Source organism: Loxodonta africana, chromosome X (genome assembly GCF_030014295.1).
Source record: "Loxodonta africana isolate mLoxAfr1 chromosome X, mLoxAfr1.hap2, whole genome shotgun sequence".
NCBI lineage: Eukaryota > Metazoa > Chordata > Mammalia > Proboscidea > Elephantidae > Loxodonta > Loxodonta africana.
Window position 1 is genome coordinate 127,492,888 of NC_087369.1, and position 20,873 is coordinate 127,513,760.

Here is a 20,873-nt window from a genome sequence, read left to right on the forward strand (position 1 = left end):
AAACACAATGAAAGTAGAAGCACCAAGAACAAAATGAGGCAAAGGACAATGAATAGTCCTGTAGTAAAATATATTTCATGGGAAGTTAACAAACATGGATAGATGAAATTAAGAAAACTGTTATAAGTAAAACATGAATAAGGATGAGTTTTTAACAAGTCCTACTCAATTTAAAAATCAATGATAAAGGGGAGATTCTCATTAAAACAAATACTAAGAAATCTTCAAGTCTAAATGAGTTGAATAAAAATTTATTTTTGCTCTTTATTAAAAAAAAAGATCACTATTGTCTCTTCTGACAAGCTATTTGCATCAAAACTACGGGACGAATGGTTTTGACTATCAATTACTTTCCTTCTGTACTACATTTTTAAGTTTCTCATTTATGGAGTGGGAGTGCAGCAGAGGAGGAGATTTCCCAAATGGGTCAGGGATGATACAAAGACATGCAACAAGTGGGTATACAACACTGTAATGTTTAGCACAGAACACATAATGTTCTGGGCTCCAGATGCTCAAATTAAACCTCAAATAAGACCCTATTGCAATGCAAAAACAAGACAAAACTCCCTGAAACAAACAAGCCAAAATCCCACGCCATAAAATTAACATTTTAAAATAAAGATTGCCAAATCCTGTCCTTCTGTCATATACTTCTAAATTTCTAAATTATGGGGTGGCACTGCAGCAGGGTAGGAGGTTCCCCAAACTAGTGTAGGGAGGCAGAATGAAGAGTGAGAAAAGGCCTTGGATAAATAAAGAATAAAGAAGTTAGCATCAGTGACCTCATTCCTCGTGACCTAGGGGACAGTTTACTAAGAATTTCATTTTATACTCATGCCTAAGTGAATTTATTTAGCCCAAATTCTAATATGAGAAGGAAAATGGTTTAATGGGAAAGGGGGCTGAGCAGAATTGAGGTATGCGTAGAATGCATACATCGGAATTTCCCTGATAGAAACCCACAAAAGAAGAGACTGAAAACAGAAATGTGGAGAAAAGTTGTGACACATTAGTGAGATCTTAAGAATACACAGACACGTCCTGACTCAGTAGCTGGACAGCACTTTTCTAGACTGGCTCTGTTAAACCTACAGTAGCGCTAAGATCCTAGCCTATAGCCTATATATGGTGATAAATTTATGTACAGACTCTAACAATGTTGGCTCAGGCTTTGTTAAGCTGGGTTTGTTTAGGACTTAAAAAAAAAAAGTTTCCTGGTAGGCAACATAGGTGTTCCCCAAAAAAGAGAAAATTCATCTATTTCGTCAAAAGAGAAGGACAATTTCTAAGTTTTGGTCAGGGAAAGAAAAGACAAAGCAAGCTAGATAATGCCTACAATAAAGCAAATAGAATGTGAACATGTTCCTTGGCCAAGAACTGTGCTTAGTCACTAGAAAATAAATTACATGAGCAATTCATAACTGCTTATGGGTTCTCACCTTTTCAAAGACTTTTTTTTGCCCAAAAAGCCATTAACAAATATGGTACCACCTAATTTCCATAGTTCACCTTAAGATAAGCTCTAGTACCTGAAATCTGTTTCCAATTCAATGGGGAAGTGAAAACAAGTGTTCCTCTGAGTGGCTCCCATTATAAAAACTGCCAGGAAATTCATGTCAAACCTGTTAAAGACTCATCTTACCCTAAAAAATCTACCTTTAATTTCCTCTCTCCTAACTTCCATCAATACAAATCTGGACCTGCTAACAACAAAAATCTCACTATAACCAAAAGATGAACAAGTCCTGGTCAACATTTTGCTTATTTCAATCAGTGTAATATACAAGAAAATTTCATTACAAACCAAACAATATGGGTTAGTGCTTATAGCTTTTGTTGCTGTTAGGTGCCATCAGGTTGGTTCCGACTCATAGCAACCTGTAGCAGAGATTCTCAAATATGGCTACCCATTAGAATCAGCTGAGGAGCTTTTTAAAAAAACAAAACTCTCTTAAAAAAAAAAAGATCTCAGAATCTACTGAACCAGAATCTCCAAAATCTCAAGAATTTGTATATTTAACAATTTTCTAGGTGATGTCTGATACAACTGGTGCATAGATTGGCATTTAAGAAATACCTCCTTAGAATACACTATAGTAAGATTTGTACTATATAACACATCTTTTTTTAAATCAGAAAAAGAAAGCTTTTTGTTTTTCTGCACCAACCTGGAAATCTAATCCTGAAATGAAGAGGTCAACCTCCTGTAGTTGTAAGGATACTGTGAAGGTAGGTTTATATACACCATATTCTACATTGGCCAGGCTCTTGGCAATCATCTGGGTAGTCACCTTCTTTTGACGTAGAAAAATTTTCATTCGTGGCTTCATATATAGAATGCCACAAAATGCCTACGAACAATGAAGGAAAAGTTATTATGAGATATTGCCAATTCTAGTGACACCCCATAAAACACTGCTAGCAACTGAATTCTATTCTGGGCAAAGATACGGCTCTGTTTCTGTGCTTTGTTATAGTATGTTAACTAACACACTAAAGTGCTGCTGACTATATTAGCTTAAACTATTTCAGTGGATACAGTGAAAAAGAATCCTAGTAGAGGGCTAAAATGTTGTCGCCTTTATATCATTCAAATGAGATCTTGTTCTGTAATATTTTCATGTTACAGGAAATCTTACCTCTCAATTGTTAAGAAAAAACACTTACCCGTAAAGAATACTCTGTTTCTGGCAGCTCAGAGGTAACACCACCAGTCCCTTTTTCTTCTGTGTCAAAGTCTGATACCAGGATGTCATATTGATCTGTATCAAAGTCCAACTCAGACTTTCCATCTTTATTTCTGGGTAAAAGAGACAAGTACCAATCTAACAAAAACTGGCTCCAAAGGACAAAAATGCACTAGGAACCCAAGAGAAAAGAGACAATATGAGCCAAAAACTCAGGCATTTATTTCTTTCTCTAACTACCAGCACAAAGGAATTACAAACTACTTAGTTTGAGGATCACACACTATTTTAAGGCTATTTTCAGTCTAAAAAAATTTACTATGTTTCACAGGGGTGGTGCTGCCAAATTCATAAGGAAAGGAAAGGCAATGTGGGAATGGCTGTGATCTGATAAATCAAATGAACGTCAGCTATCTTTGAAGCTGGATCTCAAAATAGATCTCAACTTTCTGGGTATTGTTGGGTAAGTCACTCAGCATCATCACTTTTCCCAACTGAACAAACAGATGAATCAAGACCTATTTCTATTTACTTTAATGAAAAGTATAAGGACTAATAAGGTAAAGATTTCCCCAGATCTAACTCTTCTATTCCTTAGAAGGAAAAAAAAGATTATAGAAACAGCATATATTTGGTAGTTCTCAAGATACCATTTATGGATTATAATTTAAGTATAATAGTACTAATATTCCTTTCATAAGAACCTTTCTTCTTCCCACAATCCTTTTCAGCCACTTTGCTTTGGTCCATTCCAAGACCCTGGGCTACATCACTAACTACTGCCAGGGAAAAAAGGCAAGACACATCTTTATTCCTGGAAAAACTCAAAGCAAATGATGGGTTATAAAGAAAATATATATTAGAACAATGTTGTTGCTGTTAATTGCTGTCGAGTCAAATTTTGACTCGTAAAGACCCCATGTGACAGAGCAGAACTGCCCCATAGGGTTTTGTAGGCTGTAATCTTTAAGGGAGCAGGTTGCCAGGTCCTTCCCCTGTGGAGCCACTGGGTGGGTGGGTTCAAACCACTAGCCTTTCAGTTAGCAGCCAAGTGCTTAACTGTTGTATCACCAGGGCTCCTTAACAGAACAATAGTTCCCAAAATTTGTTCTGTGGAACAGTAGTCCCTGAAGATGTATGTGTGTGTGTGAGTAAGTAAATGTTTTATTATCAAATAAAATCGAGAAGCAATTTCTAGCCCTCTGAGCCTCCTCAAAATCCAAGGAGGAGGCTTTCGGCTCCACAAGCTCAGAGCTGCTGTGTTAAAAATATAGTTCCTTCTTCAGGACTGCCCAGAGCTACTACTGTGTGTAGCTTGAATAAAGCTCATGTCACTGTAATAGAATGTTCTAGAATTTTCCAGGACAATGCTGATTCTTACTATCCCTCATCACTCTAACACATAAACTCTAAAGAGGTTCCTTCCTGCCCATCACCGTTCACCAATCAAGAAAAAGAGGTCTGAAGAAAAAACTGAGAAATACTGCATACTATATTGCTCTCTTAAAAACTCTCAACACACATTAACATATTAACACCTCTGAGAAGTCCTGCAGCAAAGTAATATGGTTAAGTTTTGTTTAAGCCAGCTTTTCCTAACCTTATTTGGCCATTGAATCCTTTATTCACATGACATCTAATACCGTAAAAGAGAGAAACAACGTGCAGAAAAAGGCTGTTCAATGTGTGTATATCACTAGAAGTACTTGGGAAAATGATCCTTCCGATACAAATTATATTCCTTGAAGTTTTCCCAGTACTGACACAGGAAGATCTAAATTACCAGTGTGTGAGCCCTCATTACTTTTTTCTTTTCAATTGAAAGTAGTCTTTACATAAACCATCAGGGTTTTCATTATCAGTTTTACCCAGCTAAGAAATAAGACTAAACTAAGGAGACTTGAACTAAGGAGAAGAGGAAGAGTGAATATAGCTTAATAGTCTGTTTTATTAAACATACCAATAACACCTCTATTTTATACTAAAGGCTTTCAGTGTTTAGTGGCCACTGTTAAAAGTATTCCATCTGACATCGCAATATTAAACAAGTAATCTATCCTAGAACGTTTCTAGATTGTTTTTAGCTCTAAAGGCATGACCATATCCAGGCTCATTATACTTTAAACTCATCCGCTTTAGAGATTTTTCTGCTTCTAATCCGGCTACTCTGAAAGCGCCAAAATAGAGATCCTTCTTTTTTAAAGACCATGTTGTACTTTGTTGCCTTCATTTCTGTTCCTCACACTTCATTTTCATCGTTAAATTGAAAAAACAGCTATCGTTTGTCTATTGCAAAACAAGGAAGCCCTGGTGGCACAGTGGTTAAAGTGACTGACTGCTAAACGAAGGCCAGCAGTTTGAAACCACCAGCAGCTCTGCGGGAGAAAGATGTGGCGATCTGCTTCTGCAGAGATTTACAGCCTTTAAAACCCTATGGTGTCGCTATGAGTCAGAATCAACTTGATGGCAGTGGGTTTTTATCTCAAAACAATGTTCAGGAATATGAAGTAGGTATCTATAAAAGATTTTGAAGATCTTAGAATAATGTTGGTCTAGACTATTTGTGGCAAGAGCCTCAGGACAGGTATACTCCCCCCCTGCCAAGTTCCACATTTTATCAACAAGACCCATTATCTCAAAGAAAACTGCGGTTCTAACAAAAAGTAAAGATATGTGGTGAGTACAAATATGTATCAAAAGTTATCCACTCTGCCTTTTTAGAGAGATTTATTAAATGTGCTTCATCATACTTTTTTTGTTTTCACACTTTTTTTGCTTATTAAAATCTACCACCCTTGGAATACTGTACCTGCGGATGTTCCAAATGAGAACACGAGTGCCTTTTTTGCCTGGGATGGCATCAAACTGGGACAGCAGATCATTTTCACTGTTGAAAATTGAATAGTTCAAGATGGCTTCTAGGCTGGGCAAGGAATCCTCTGTAATAATCATTTTTTGTAGAACCAGTCAAAGAAAAATTAATATCTTAAGAGGATGCTATCAAGAAGAAAGGTCAGCCTTTTGGGTTGTGTGTTTTGAAAAAAATACAGACATCAAGCATGGGCATTACTGCTATAGAAGAAAAGAAAGGGGGAAAATGGGGAAAGGCTGTAAAGACAAACATTGAAATTAGTTATCCCCACAGAATATAGCTTAAAAGATAGAATGTAAACAAAGGTGGTCCTGTATTTGAGAAATACATTAAAGTTGAATTTTTAGACCCTTTGGGATCAATGAGTTCAAGCCTTACTGCTATACTGCTGGGGTCAAGACACTTAGTGTCTAACAGAAAATACAGCTTGTCCAGGTGTAGAGATATGAGATATTCTATCAGATATGCTGATGGATAGTATGTTTCTAGGAGCATGAACACAAATGTAGTTACCCTTAGGAAAAAAAAAACAGAGGACTCTGGGAACTTTACCATGACAGGAGGCGGAGATGGGGGATATACTACATGTAGAGCAAAGCACATAAAAATTATAATTTCAGTATAGCAAAAACATTTCTAAGTCTCTGTCAATGATCCACTTTATTCTAGAAAAGTATTTAATATGGGGAAATTCCAGCTAAACTAAGTCATGCAAATACCTCTTTAAAGATGAATTTAAAAAAATAATTTTATTATGATAAAATATATATAAAAATGTTACCATTTTGAGCATTTTTAAATGCACAATTGAGTGACATTAATTATATTCACCATATTGTGCAACCATCACCACTAAAGATGAAAACTTTTGATAGCTGGATTTGACCTGAAAAAATCAGATTAGACTAAATTTTAACCAACATTCTCCATTTCCAGAAAGGATATTGGTTTGCTGGCTGAATGGAACAATTGGTACAATAACTGCCTGGGCCTGGACACATTCCAGATAGGTCTGTGATAGGAGTCCAACAGTGAGCGTACCCCCATTCTTGGTGAAGACAAGAGCATCTTTTCCTAGCCGCATGGAGCCTGACTTGAAGCCATTACCAAAGACCCCGATGGGACACTGGCTCTTCTTAATTACTTTATCTGTAAAGCCAAAGCTGTAATTACACAAGAAAAAAGAAATCAGAAAAATGCAAAGCATCCTAAGATAGGTAACGGGCAGAATGTTTGGCTTCCAAATGAAGTACACTTGTAAATGTCCCTACTTTTTTTTATTCCTTTTGGTATTTCTGGGCAAAATTATTACGTTAAGAACATACGAAATTACTATAAGGTACCAGGACTGATTTTCCTGTGCAGTTTGTGTGTATGTAAATAGTCCCGATACATTAGAGTCATGGTTTATAAAAGTAAAGAATGTCCCTTATCATTGACTAACAGAGATAGCTGGAGAAGGCCTAGCTAGGCAGCCACCTTTCTTATCAAATAGCTCTGATTGCCAGAAATAAAGTTTGGGTAAGATAAAAAGGTAGTTATCTCAGAGGATACCCAAAGAGGCTAAAAAAAGAACCAGGTAGTGGCACTGGTCAGAGGTACTAGATTAGGCATTGTCTAACCTGGTAATATCAACCTCTAGAAATCCGAAAGCCAGAGGTTGTACTTCTTGACAATTTCAACCCTCCAACCAAAAGATAACCCAATTCTTACCCCTTGCTCCATCTATAGGGACAGTTCATTGGAATGTGGCCAAGGGATAAAAAAAGGTAGTTCTGCCTCTGAATATCAGCAAACAGCTGCGGCACAAAGTCTCTCTTGTCCTGTTAAGGACCTTTCACTGAGTTACCTCAACAAGTATCTGTAGCCACTTACGATCACGGCTTAATCTGGGAACCAGGCCTTTTCCCTTTCTTATATTCTCCATCCAGACATGCACCAAAATAATAGAACCAAAGGGATTAAAGATATGAAATCTAGAAAGTGGTGATTACCTTCCTTATATTTCTCCCCTCATCACAAGTAAAACTAATTTTAAGGATTGTTTCCATCCATATTGACTAATTTTACAATGTTTTACACTACCATCCATTCAATAAATATTTACTGAGTGCTTCCTATGTGCCAGGCACTGTACTAAGCACTGGAGACACAACTGTTAATAAGAGAGGAAGTGTAAGGGGAGATTTCGTATATTACAGATCCTTCAACATCGATAAGACAGACACTGTATTCCACAGCGGAGTAGCCTGGCCTTGGCTTTTACTTTTTGAGCAAAGAGGCCTGAGATGCCTGGTTTCCCCTTCCTGAAGGCTGTGGTTTTGTGTTTACTCCCTAAGAAAGGGAGCCACTTTTTTAATTTTCTTTTTCAAAGTATTATACAATAATGCTATTACGTCATTCTAGAGCAGATGCTTTGGAGCTCTGTGTACCCTACAAATAAATCTAACCACAGAGAAAAGTAACTTCTAGGGTTGTAGTTCCTTCGAAAAAATGAAGAGAGCATTGAGTTTTGCTGTCTGTGGGCCTTGGTATTCCAGGAAACAGACTTATAGAAGTTGATAAGATTTAGGTATTCCTAGTTCTTTTGTGGAACAATTAGCTAGAAAAAATGGGTTTCATTACAAGGATTAAATACTATATGCCAGATATATTATAAAATAGTATGCAAACTTCAAACTAATTCTAGAAGTCATTCTGAGAATGGTCATGTGCTATCCCCTACCCTTACTTCAGATCTAATGTCGTATCTACAACTCGGGGCTCTTCTAAATGATCTCAGCTATGGCATCAAATACAGCCGTATGGTCGTTTGGAGTTAAATCTTCTCTAATACCACAAAGCTTCGATTAGGTGGTAAAAGGAAACTGGGGAGAACAGGGCAACTATATATTACTCCCTTAACTTTCTAGCAATCGCTGCCTCTTCTGTAATCTATCATCTCTTTTTCCCTTTGTAAGTATAAACTCTCATTGTGTTACTTTGTTTTGGGAGATCAAATGACATCAGTTGGCTATACAGAGTTGAGAAGATAAGTAACATTGTCAGGCCGGAACTAGAAAGGAAAAGGATAAGAATGATGAGGAGACGACTAGAAGCTGTTTTTTGTTTGTTTTGTTTTTTGCTATGTTCCGCTTAACTTTTCCCATGTGTTCTTATAGCCCCATGTCAAGTATTATATTTAAATGTAAATTTTCAGAATGGATGCTGATACCAATCAAATAACTACCTACTATAAAAGCTATTCCAATACTTAATAATAGAACTTTAGGAATGAATTTTATACAGTTTGGTACAGCTCAGTAATTTTCCAGAGATTTCTTGGCTTACACAAGTGGTTTCTTTTAGCTAATTAAGTCTTGTTCTATCATCTCGAGTAAGACACAACATTGTTTATACACCAAGGGGGCTTGGATACCAGCTCTGAGTGGAATCCCAGAATACAGCAGTATGTTCCCAAGTACCTTAAACTGTCAAGGATCTAAAATCTAGAAATGTAAATTTAAATTGGGACTTTGATCAATGAAAACACCTTAGCAAGATCCAGGGACACACAAAGGCAAAACTGTTACTTCCTAGATACACTGGTGTATGATACATAATATAAAAGAATCTAGGACTGCTAATCACACTTGTTATTCTCTGGCTTTTTAAAGAACACAGACCTACTAAGCATAGGTAGTAAATACGGACAATCTGTGGTTATTTTTAATCCTTGACCTTTGAAAGAGGTTTTCTACCTTGCTACAAAGGGAGATGAATATAGAGACTAGTTGGTTCACACACTATTCCCATAAGCTAAAGGAACTTTAAAGAATTTAATGATAGGCTTTTCCTTTTTAATTTTAATTTCATGGGAATTCTGTACTTGTGGGAGACACTGTGCTGCAGTTACATAACTATTTTATTAGCCTGAAAATAGGAATAGTATAAAGAGTTGAAAAATGTGGATAGGATTACAACATGCTAGAGATCATAAAGAATTTCTGTAGGCTTAATAATTTTGCACAATTACCTTTATGATTTTTTTAAAATAAAAGTAATGTGCCCCCCAAAACCTATATATATACATATACACACACATATACATACTTAATAATAATATTTATAGCTACCTCTAAATTTTAATTTAAAAAGAAATTCTAAGTAAAATCCTTAGAAGTTAGGATTTGACTAAACGATCTCTTCCAAATAAATGGTATCTTCTAGCTGATTCAATTTTAATATATGAATAACATCCATGTTATACGATATTAAATCATAATGAATTCTTTAAAATTAATTTTGGCATATGATGAACAATTGCTCAGTTTAAATTAGTGAGAAACATGTATGACATGGTAAGGAAAAATGCTACAGCAAACAAAGTTTCTGCCTGTTTTACTCTTTGAGAAAGGTACAGAATTTTGAATGGATGATACTCATCCTTTATATAGACTTTGATTCCCCAGAATAGATTCCTCCGTTTTATGCGCTCACAGAAACTGTACTCTCCCTTCATAGCACTTATCTCTGGGTGGAATAACCCTACTTAGGTGTGCTACTATTCAATTAGCTTCTGTCTTTCTCACTAAACTGTCAGGCCCTTGAGAGCAAGGGTCGTGTTTGTCTGGATCACCACTGTATCTCCAGTGTCTTAGCATGGTGCCTCACACATAGGTGCTCGGTAAATATTTGTTGAATCAATAAATGGATGAATCTGAAACAAAAATTGTTGCAATTATTTCGAAACCATGCTCTTCCTTGCTCCTGCCTTATAACTGACTTTCACAGATGTAGTTCCACAGACAAAATGGAAGGCAATCAGATCTGCTGGGCCTACTATTTGACATCCACGTCACCAGGATAAGGTGTGGTGGTAAGGAGTCATTAAGAAGATAGGAATTTTTAGAAAAGAAAAAAAAACCTAGCATACAAAGAATTGGGCATATAAATATTTTGGTTCCATCCTATCTAAAGCTGTATTTTTAAAATATGTAATATAAACTTTAGGAGATAAAAGTGATGCTCTAAGTTAAAGGAAAGGGCCAACTCCAAACCTTCGCCAACGTATTGACCACTCGAGATTCTTGTCTCACTTCTAGAAATTTTCCTCAAATATTCTTCTACTTACAAGGGTTTGAGACACAAGGGATACAGGCTCCTGAGTGGTAAAATGTAACCACTCACTTTGCCCAAATTTCATTTTTGTTTCTTTTATGGATCAAAAGGATTTCCTTACAAATAGGATTACAGATTTAGAATACCTTCAAAAAAAAAAAAAAACTACAACCAATGAATTCGTTTTCCATATTTATGGTTCTGAGCCCTTTCCCTCCTCAATGCCTCTCCATTGTTACTTGTGCTTCACACACTCCAGTTCAGGAAATCACATGGAGAGTAATTAACCTCATCTGCTAAAAAGGAACAGAAAAAGAAGGAGTTGAGGGAACTCTGTATCTTTCACTTAGCGATATGGGAAGATAATAAAAGTACACGTACATTCTCAACCGTATTTTTTTTTTAAACTCTTTCCTTAATTTTTGTTTTTGGTGAAAATATATACAATAAAATCTATACCCTTTCAACAGTTTTTACATGTACAGTTCAATGGCAAAGGTTACATGCTTCACATTGTGTTACTCTTATATTTCTACCCATATTGTTTCATCACCATTAACTTTGACTGTCTCTTAAAGTTCTCATCTGTGCTTTAGGGTTACTGCTGTCAATTTGATCTCACATAGATAATTCTTTAAAAGAGTGCAATGCTCAAGGCAAACATTCTTTATTAATTGAGCTAACTGTTTAGTTTAAAAATGACTTCAAAGTTTAAAAGCTGTTTCCAGGTAACAGATCCAGGGGTTCACCTAGTCTCAATGGATCTAGTAAGTCACATTTCCATGAGAATCTGAAGTTCTGTTCCACAGTTTTCCTCCTTTTCATCAGGATTCAACAACTGAGTCCTTGATCAAAACACTTAGTAATGGTAGCCAAGTACCATCCATTTCTTCTGTCAACTATAAACCTTTTAAAGTAAATGGAGGGTGGCAATAGAAATCTCTCACCAGCTTCAGTGGTCACAAAAGAGAATTTCCTAACTTTTCAATTCTACTGCAAACCCTTCAAAGATTATGCATGTGAACGCCTTCTACTTATCTTTTATGGGGCTTGATTATACCCGGGCACGGTTCTAATCCAGAAATCATTCCAACTCCGATAGTTCCGATTTAAGAGTGAAACTAGGTTAATATAGAGATCAGTAAAAGCCTTCAGGTCTTTACCCTTACTCTTCTCTCTGCTTGAACTCTCATCCTTGTCCCCTGCTCCTTTACCTAGCTAAGTTCTATTCACCTTTAGACCTCAGCTTAAATATCACTTCATCCGAGTGGCTTGCCCTGACCTCCTGAACCAGATCAGGGTCGTTGCTGACTGATGCCATTGCATTCCGTACTTATTACTCATTATTATGCTTACTGCTTAATCATCTAAATTGCCAGATAGACCATAAGTTCTGTGAGAGCAAGAACAGTGTCTGTTTCATAACCAGTGCCCTGGGACATAACAGATACTCAATAAATATTTGTTGAATGAATAAAGGGAAAGTGAAATATTAAAGAAAATTATTAAGCCTTAACTAAATTTCATGAACTCAAGAGAAGGAAGACATTTTTACCTGAGCATTCGGTGTAGTTTATGAGGTGTCATTCCACATCCGTCATCAGTAAAGGTCAAACAAGATTTACCCTTGACCTCCTCAACATCTATGAAGACCGTCCTGGCGGATACATCTGGATCTACAGCATTATCTGCAAAAGGCAGAAATCTGTGATAGTAGATCTTTTCTTAAAATATTCTATCAAAATCTCTAGTTCAGTGCCTCCAAAACGTGGAAACCATCCTTTATTCCTCTCACATGGGTGCCCCAGAAGATGAGCAGGGAGCATTAACGGTAGTGCACTTACTGAGTTTCTAGAACAATACGTATGAGGGCAGACAGGGTTATGTCGATTTCTAGATTACATATAATGACTGATCTGCAACCTGCCTTCCTTAACTGCAGGGACTGTGGGAAAAGTAACTACCTTCTACATTTCAAGAGTTTTGCTCCTTTTTCTTCTTGTCTTTTAGCCACTTTACTGCTCATGCACACATACAGTAAAAGGTGGCTAAGGAGAAAAGTCAAACCTGCAATTTTGCTACAAATAGATGCACATTACACACGTTAACAGTTTATTTGGGATAATTTTATTTTCTACTTTCAGGACATCACCTCCTGTTAAAAAACGGGTTTATAGTCTAAAAAGAGGCACTGAAGAGTAGGAGGTTAAAATCAAAACATTTCAATGCCTCCCAGTGAAGGTAGCAAGCATGCTTAGAGAGGAGTGACTGTTTAGGTACTCCATAATAGTCTTAAAGGTGAGGCTGCCCATCCCTTCTATAAAATAGAAAAAAAAACTTTTTTTTTTTTTCACGATTCCTCCTGAGTCAAGTCTTCACAATGGGTTAATTATTTAAGACTCCAAGGATATCAAACATAGCCATATTCTAACAAATCACCATGTCCAAAACCTCAAGTGGGAGGAGGGGAGTGCCACTGACTAGTAGCCAACCTTTTGCCACAGGGTCCAGTCTACAGAATTTTCAGTCACTGACATGTGTTGCTCAAAAGGCTCATTAGGGCTGACCAGCCCCAGTGGAAGGGCCATCTGTACAGTCTGTTGGATAGCACTCTTCTTTCTATAACTCTTTAATCGAGACAGTGATTTTCCCTTCCACCTCCTTCTCTTTCCCTGGTATCCTATACTGCTCTACTGATACCACGTGGCTAGGGTGAGAGAGCTGAGGAGGGTCCTGGCTGTAGACTTGTCCCACTATCACTCTTCTAATCATGACATATCTCCATTGGAAAACATCCCTTTCAGTCAAGAGCAGCACTAAAACCAAAAACCAAACCTGTTACCATTGAGTCAAATCCAACTCATAATGGCCCTATAAGACAGAGTAGAACTGCCCCATAGGGTTTTTCAAATCATCAATTTGTATAATACAATCAACAGTGACAACTACTTGAATGTGTGTAATTTCCATCAAATAAAACAAGACACAGATTAATTTCAAGGGCCACAAGGGTGTTACTAAAGTCCCTGATAAGACCATGATTGATAGGACTGAAACAGCAATACTGTAACCTGAAAAAGTCTTAACAGCCATGAGGCATCACCAATAGGCCCAGAAGGTGGGCAAGGGTCAATTTTTTAGGACCAACTGGGACCAAAGCCTCGTGCAATGTGGCCTCTTTACTGCAAGGCAAACGGACCAACTTTTGGTGGTGACTTTATCAGAAATATAGTTTTTTTAAGAGGTAGCAGTTCTACTTTGTTCTATAGGGTCGCTGAGTCGGAATTGACTCAACCGCAACGGCTTTTTTTTTTTTTTTAAGACATAGCTTTTTAAGAGGTAGCAGTTTTTTTCTTCAACTGCCAGAGGGATTTAGCACTGTGAGGCAGCCTACTATGCCGCCGATTGAAGAAACTTTACTTGGCAAACAGGCTCTAAATTGTGCTGGGACTTATCAGTCACTCCTGCTGGCAGGCAGCCAAGCCTATTGAGACTGATACCTTTAACATGTCAACTGCAGGGCATCATTTCTACACTGAAAACTTCAGACACAGAGCAATTTTTTTCTAATGCTTTATAAACATTCTCAATTCACACATACATAACATGTATCAATTCCAATTACACATTTTTACAACAGAGCATTCAATGACTCAGCTCGCAAGCCTCTCACTCACAAAATCACTCTTTTTTTCCTCTTTACTGCAAGTTTTGCCCAAACTTTACTAAGTGCTTTTTTTTTTTTTTTTCCTACAGGAAAACAGACCAAAGAGTTTTAACACAGGTACTTCAGGAGTTAGTTGCCAGGAGTAGCTACAGATATTTTATCTCCTTGGCTGGAAGCTCAGGGAGTACAGAGAGGAGGGGCTGTGCAAGAGGCCAGGATCAGCTGGAGCAGCAGGGAGGGAGACATGGGGAGCGGGGGCATCACTGGTAAACACAACTTGCCCTTCCTTTCTGTTTTAAGTGGCCTCTCACTTGGCCCCAACAAATGAACTTATAAAAATGAGGTACCAATCTGGGGGCTGGTTTCAATTCTCTCTCTTGCTGCTTAACCCTCCAAACGTTTATCAACATGTAGCATATGCTATCTGGATCCTGGAAAATCTATCTTATCCCCTAACTCAACCCTCACAGCCAGTGGGCGGATCCTTACTCCTTCCCCATGCCCACCACTTAGGTGAGAGCTGCAAGACCAGATCCTGGGGCATCTTTATCCCCTAACCTGGCCTGTACAACCTTATGTGCTACCAGATTCCAGGAAGTCTTATCTCTCCCACCTTAGCCCATGCAATCCCTTAGTGGGAGGACCCTATTCCCACCTCCCCCTTGCCCACCACTTAAGACAAAAACGATGAGGTACCAGATTTGGGGGAAATACCAGATTTTGGGGGAATCTATCTTATTCACTACAGGGTCACTATGAGTCAGAACTGACTCGACGGCAATGGGTTTGGGTTTTGTTTTATCTTATTCACTAACTTGGCCCACCTGACCCCTTGTCTCCTAAAAAGGCATTGTAACTGAAGCCTCCTACCTCATCAGAACCTGGGAAGCAATGAGAATTGTCTCAAGACAGTCTCCCAGGGGAAACAGCAAGACACATGGGAGATGGCTTTGAGGTAGCACTTCACAAGCCTCCCATTCTTTCCTGTTCCAAGAGGATCACAGCCTCCCATTCTTTCCTGTTCTGGAATGATGGCCTATGTGGACACTTGAAAGTTCACCAGGCCTGAGTCATTTCCCTACAGATGTCCTGCAAGTTATCTAAAAGTATTCTTGTCTAAAAGTAAGCTCATTACCTGTCCCAAGCCCATTTTTCCTGTTACACATACACAGAATCCACATCCAAATAACCTGCAAGGTTGAAATTCAAAGTCATTTGTTCTCTGTCTCTCTTCCTTGCCCTATACATCCTTAGACTCTTGCATCTTGCTTTTTCCATTCCCACTGTCACTCTTTTAGTTTACAGAGTTTACTCCCTCTCATCTGGATGACTGTGATAAACTGCTAACTAGTCTTTCAAAGTTGTCTTTCTCTCTTCTTCAGTCCATTTATACACTGCTGCAAGATTCACTTTTCTGAAGCCCACTTCTGATCATGACATTCCCCTGCTCAGAAAACTTCATATTAAAAGTTTAAATACCTGAGTCTCCCAGTCACATCCTGGTCCCAATCCACCTTGCCAACCTTCTTCCCTACTTGGTACTTAAGAGTAAAAACACCTGTGTTTGAGTGCTGGCTCTGCCACTGACTAGATATATAACCTTGGACAAGTCAATTGAATTCTGAGCCTCCGTTTCCTTACGTGCAGAATGAGAATAATAATACTACCATTTACCTCAAAGGGTAAAAGTTAAAAATAGGTATTTGTGAGAGTTCTTTTTAAACTAAGGACCTATAGTTCTTACTATTTGTGAACTCCATGCTCTAATTAAGTTGAACTACTCAGTATTTTTCATGTCTTTGTTCACACAGTTGTTTCTTTTGCCTAGGATGCCCTCCCACTCACACACTCATATCTACATGTCCCAATTCTTCAAATCTCAGCTCAAATGTCACCTCCTCTATAAAGCCTTCCCTAACCCTCCACTTTCCAATAAGCTGGAAGTCATCTCTCCTTCCTCTGAACCTCCAAAGCGCTTCATGTGTGTATCTTTGCTGATGTATCACTTCCATTTTGTTGTTATACAAAGCATAGGCCTTCTGTACATGTTCATGTCCCCTGCTAAAAGAGTGAACCTGTGTTGTATTCATTTTTGCACACACCACCGTGCCTTTGCACATAGTGGGTACTCAATAAATCTTTACTGCATGATTCACTAGAAAGTTAATGCATACATGGAGGAGAAAACAATTGAAGGAAAACCTAAACTGAAAGTTTTGGATTACCAGTTAACACTTTGCTCTCTGTTTTCCCTGTTACCCTGTTAGAAACATTATCACAAATAATTGTGATTTGGTTTTAAAATCCGTGTGTTCGTATGCGTGTATGTATATAATACACATATACACTCACATCTTTATTGAACTTCTTAAGCTATGCTTTTAGGTTTTTTAAGTTAATGCTTAAGACATAAATAATTTATATTTAAAAATACAAATTGAAAACTCTTTAAATCACTATAAAGTTCAGTATGCCCATTACAGCATAGGTACATATGGTTTTGCACACGCAGCTCTGAGGGAACAATACATTTCTGTCTCTCATCTCCCACTATGTAAACTTACTTTTTCCTCTTTTTTTTTTTGCCCTGTCCTGCATATAACGGACTTGTAAATGACACGCAGAAAGATCTCATTCCACCGTACAGTTTCACTCAAAGCAGTGCAAAACTTTATAAGATACAGTCCTCGTTCTCTAAGATTCAAAATGTGTTAATGCCACCTTATTTCTTGCACCTTCTAACTAACGGTCATGCATATCATAAAGTAAGTATCTTGTGTTAGAGTCAAGCTTTAATCATCCAAGTTCTCTATCACTCTTCCAAATGACTCTCCTGACCATCTCCTTCTGCTGCCCACCAACTTCTAGTCCAAGACAACTCTCACAGCATGGCCACAGCGATTGTTTAAGTAGGAACTGGGGCTCGCGAGGGGAACTTTGAAACCATTTTCAAGATTTTGTTCTGTGCTACCTTGCCTTAAGGATCTCTCCCTTCTTTCCATTTTCGAAGCATTTAAAATGGGCTCTGTATGCAGCTGCTTTTGCCCAGGGCTGTTTTTCTTCTTTGCTTTCCACACAGCGTTTAGCACACTACTGCAAATGCTGGCGTACTTGGCTTCAAGGGATCAACTAAAAACGCTTTAAAAGCAAACACTGGTGGAGCGAGAGGTTAAGTCCTCAGTATTCATTCCAGCGGTGTGAGGGCGCTCGTGGACCACGGACGCAGCCCTGCGCAGTCACAGGGAGCCAAATGCACTCGTGTCATCTCTTAAGAGATGTCCCATCATTCCCAGACTTTCTCGTCCCCAAAGTTAAAGACCTACGTTTTCCAGACCTTTCCTCCCGGCCCTACTCCCTCCTCTGTCAGGCGTCTTTGCCAGCTCGGCGACCTCCGTTGTCCGCCAGTCCCTGTGGGGCCCTGCCGCCTCGGGGCCCGGTATTTTACGCATTGCCTTTTGACTATAGACTAAGCTATCCTAACGTGCCCTGAATATCAGAAGCCAGAGAGAAAAACCACACGGGACGGCCAACTTTTCGGACACACCTTGTTTCCTTAGCTTTGTTCGCCGAACCTCGCCCCTGGCAAGGTAGTGGACCCCGCCTCCGCCAGCGGAGCCGGGCGGGTCTCGATGCCCCCGCCCCGATCCCGACCCCGGCCCCGGCCCCCGCGCGGCTCCGCACTCTCCTCCCGCATCCGCAGCACCACGCTGGCACAGCTGCCTCGGGCTCTCCCGGCCGGGCCGCCCTCGCCACTCACCTAGCAGCTCCGCGATGGCACTGAAGGGTCGCGTGTGGCTGCTGGAGTTGCTCTGTAGGTAGCGGGGGCTCATCTGGAGGCGAGAGAAGGTCCCGTCCCGCGTGAGGCCTCGGCCCGCCGGACCCTCCCCACGCGCCTCCCGCAGCCCCGGGGCCCGCGCGCACGTCCGCCCCCTCGGCCCCCGACCTACCGTGCTCAGGCGGATCCCGAAGGCCTGCGGGCCGCCGCCCGGCCGGGCAAGCCCATAGCCCGGCACGCCAGGGCCTGCGGGGGCCCCTCGGTACAGGAGCATTTTTTTGGCCGCCACGGTACCCGTTTGCTGCTGCAGGACTCCTCGCCCCGCCGTCCCGGACGAGCCCTCTCTGACTCGCACTCGCAGCTGGCGGCGGCGGTCCTGGACGGGCCCTCCCTCACTCCCACTCGCAGCTGGCGGAGGCGGGGCGCGCTCCAACCACCTGTCCCGAGCGGGAGGGGTGAAGCCGGCGGAGCCCAGCGGGCGGCTCCGCCCTGTCAGCACCTCTCCCGACCCACCGAGTGCCTGGGCTGCGTCGGGGGCCGTACAGAAATATGGCGACCTCCTGACGGCCGCTCCTTGAACCCCGCCCCTAATTAATTCTTGGCGTTTGCCATAGGCCAGGACTCCGGGCGGGAAAGCAAGGGGGGGGAGGGAGGGAGGGGACCGCGAGGGGAGAGGCGGGAATGAGGCAAGAGTAGGAGGAGAGTGTAGGGATTTCTGGAACGTAGTCCCAGCTAGGCTGCATGACTAACGGGCAGGATAAGACAAGTCTTTCAAGTTCTGAACACTACAGTTTTTGCTATCTGGGAAGATAGCAGACTTGCGTGATGGGAAAGTATTCTGACTACGCTGGTTCAAATGCCTCCAGAAGCACCCAGAATTTTCTAGAAGGCAATTGGCAAATCATCTCTAAAGCCCTGAAACTGTGCAGAAAGGGTGATTATAAAATGAGAAATTGGAATTCACTTGAATATTCCAGAACAGGGAATTGGTTAAAGTACGGAGTATCCATAAATTGAAATACTGTGCAGTTCTTAAAAGCCGTGTTTGTAGATGAGTAGTTACTGATGTGGAAAAATATTGATGAGAGAATTATGAAAAAAAGAGGCAGTTGTTGTTTGTTGTCATCAAGTCAATTCTGACTCATGGGGACCCGTGTGTGCAGAGTAGAATTGCTCCACAGGGTTTTCAAGGTTATGACCTTTCGAAACAGATCACCAGACCTGGTTCAGAGGCCTCTCTGGGTGTGCTGTAACCACCAACCTTTTGACAAGTAGTCGAGAGCTTAACCGTTTGTGCCATGACATATAAAGTGTGGTACCATTTTCATCGGTAAAACAAGCATATATACATACACATATACGTAAATAACTATGCATGTATGAATATGTACGTACACAAGAGAAAGACTTAGAATGAGCTATTACCTAGATGATACCTCTGGGTCTGGGCTTATGGATTTTTCCCTATTTAAAATCTTATCTGTATTTTCTATGTTTTGCGCTATAACGTATGGATTTTTAGTTTTTTAAAAAAATCATAACATTCCCTTGTTTGAATGAAGTATAATTTATTTGACCATTTCACTATGGCTGTTTGGGTTTTTCCTGGCTGTTGTTTTGGTTTGGGTTTTTTTTTTTTTGGACAATATAAATAGTGCTGTCTCAGACATCCTCATATAGAGATTAATTTCTGGTGCTCTTACTTCTGTTCAACGAAATGGATTGACACAGTGGCCTCAAGCATAACGATTGTAAGGATGGTGCAGGACCAGGCAGTGTTTTGTTCTGTGGTACATAGGGTCACCATGAGTCGGAACCAACTCGACGGCACCTAACAACAACTTATTTCTGTAGAATATATTCAAAAAGTGACATTGCATATATGTGGTTTACTCTTAATAAATACTCCAGGATGGAGGCAATTTACCCTCCCAGCAACAGAGTCAGCCATTTTGCTACATTCATAGAACTGGATGGCTTGGATCTTTTTACTTTTTGCCAATCTTTTGGCATTTCCCTGACTACCAGCAAGGCTGAGTATTTTTTCAAAAGTGTATTGTACATTCGCATTTCCTCTTCAAAAAACACCTGTTTAAAGCCTTCGATCATAATTTTTTTTCATTAAGTCCTTTGCATTTGTCTCTTTTTTAAAAAAAAATTTAATAATACACAAAAGGATGGAGAAAGTTTGAGAGCTTTCTCACTGAGATCAGGAACAAGACAGGGATGCCCACTCTCACCACTACTAGTCAACATCGTTCTGGAAGTCCTAGCCAGAACAATCAGGCTAGAAAAAAATAATAAAAGCTATGCAAATCGGGCAGGAGCAAGTAAAACTGTCCCTTTTGCCTATGACATGATTCTATACAAACAAAACACCATAGAATCTACAAGAAAGCTATTAAAGCTAATTAATGAATTCAGCAAAGCGGCAGGGTCCAAGGTCAACACACAGCAATCAGTCGAGTTTCTGTACATCAGCAATGAGCAAATGGAAAAGGAAATTAAGGAAACATCATTTACAATAGCACCTAAAAGAATAAAGTACTTAGGACTAAATTTAACAAGAAGGTGAAAGACTTGCACACAGAAAACTACAAAACATTAAAAGAAATTAAAGAAGACCTAAATAAATGGAAGGATAATCCATGTTTGTGGATTGGAAGGCTTAATATAGTTAAGATATCAATACTACCCAAAGCAATCTATAAATTCGATGCAATCCCCATCAAAATTCTTTGCCTAAATGGAAAAGCCAATCCCCAGATT

The 20,873-nt window shown here is 39.7% G+C and overlaps 1 protein-coding gene across 3 annotated transcripts in view; it reads right to left on the bottom strand.

The window, feature by feature from the left end:
- Positions 1 to 18,611, bottom strand: part of MORC4 (MORC family CW-type zinc finger 4) — a 56,721-nt gene extending 38,110 nt beyond the window's left edge. For 2 of the 3 annotated variants that reach the window (XM_064278658.1, XM_003414815.4), the window contains exons 1-7: positions 18,277 to 18,611; positions 18,087 to 18,159; positions 12,218 to 12,350; positions 6,508 to 6,725; positions 5,500 to 5,647; positions 2,671 to 2,803; positions 2,226 to 2,354 (exon numbers count right to left, since the gene is read on the bottom strand). In XM_064278658.1, coding sequence (XP_064134728.1) covers positions 2,226 to 2,354; positions 2,671 to 2,803; positions 5,500 to 5,647; positions 6,508 to 6,725; positions 12,218 to 12,350; positions 18,087 to 18,159; positions 18,277 to 18,378 — 936 coding nt within the window. In that variant the 5' untranslated portion in view covers positions 18,379 to 18,611. Of the gene's footprint in view, positions 1 to 2,225; positions 2,355 to 2,670; positions 2,804 to 5,499; positions 6,385 to 6,507; positions 6,726 to 12,217; positions 12,351 to 18,086; positions 18,160 to 18,276 lie in introns of those variants that run through there. The other variant, XM_010594700.3, reaches the window with a different exon arrangement.
- Between the last annotated feature and the right edge of the window lie 2,262 nt (positions 18,612 to 20,873).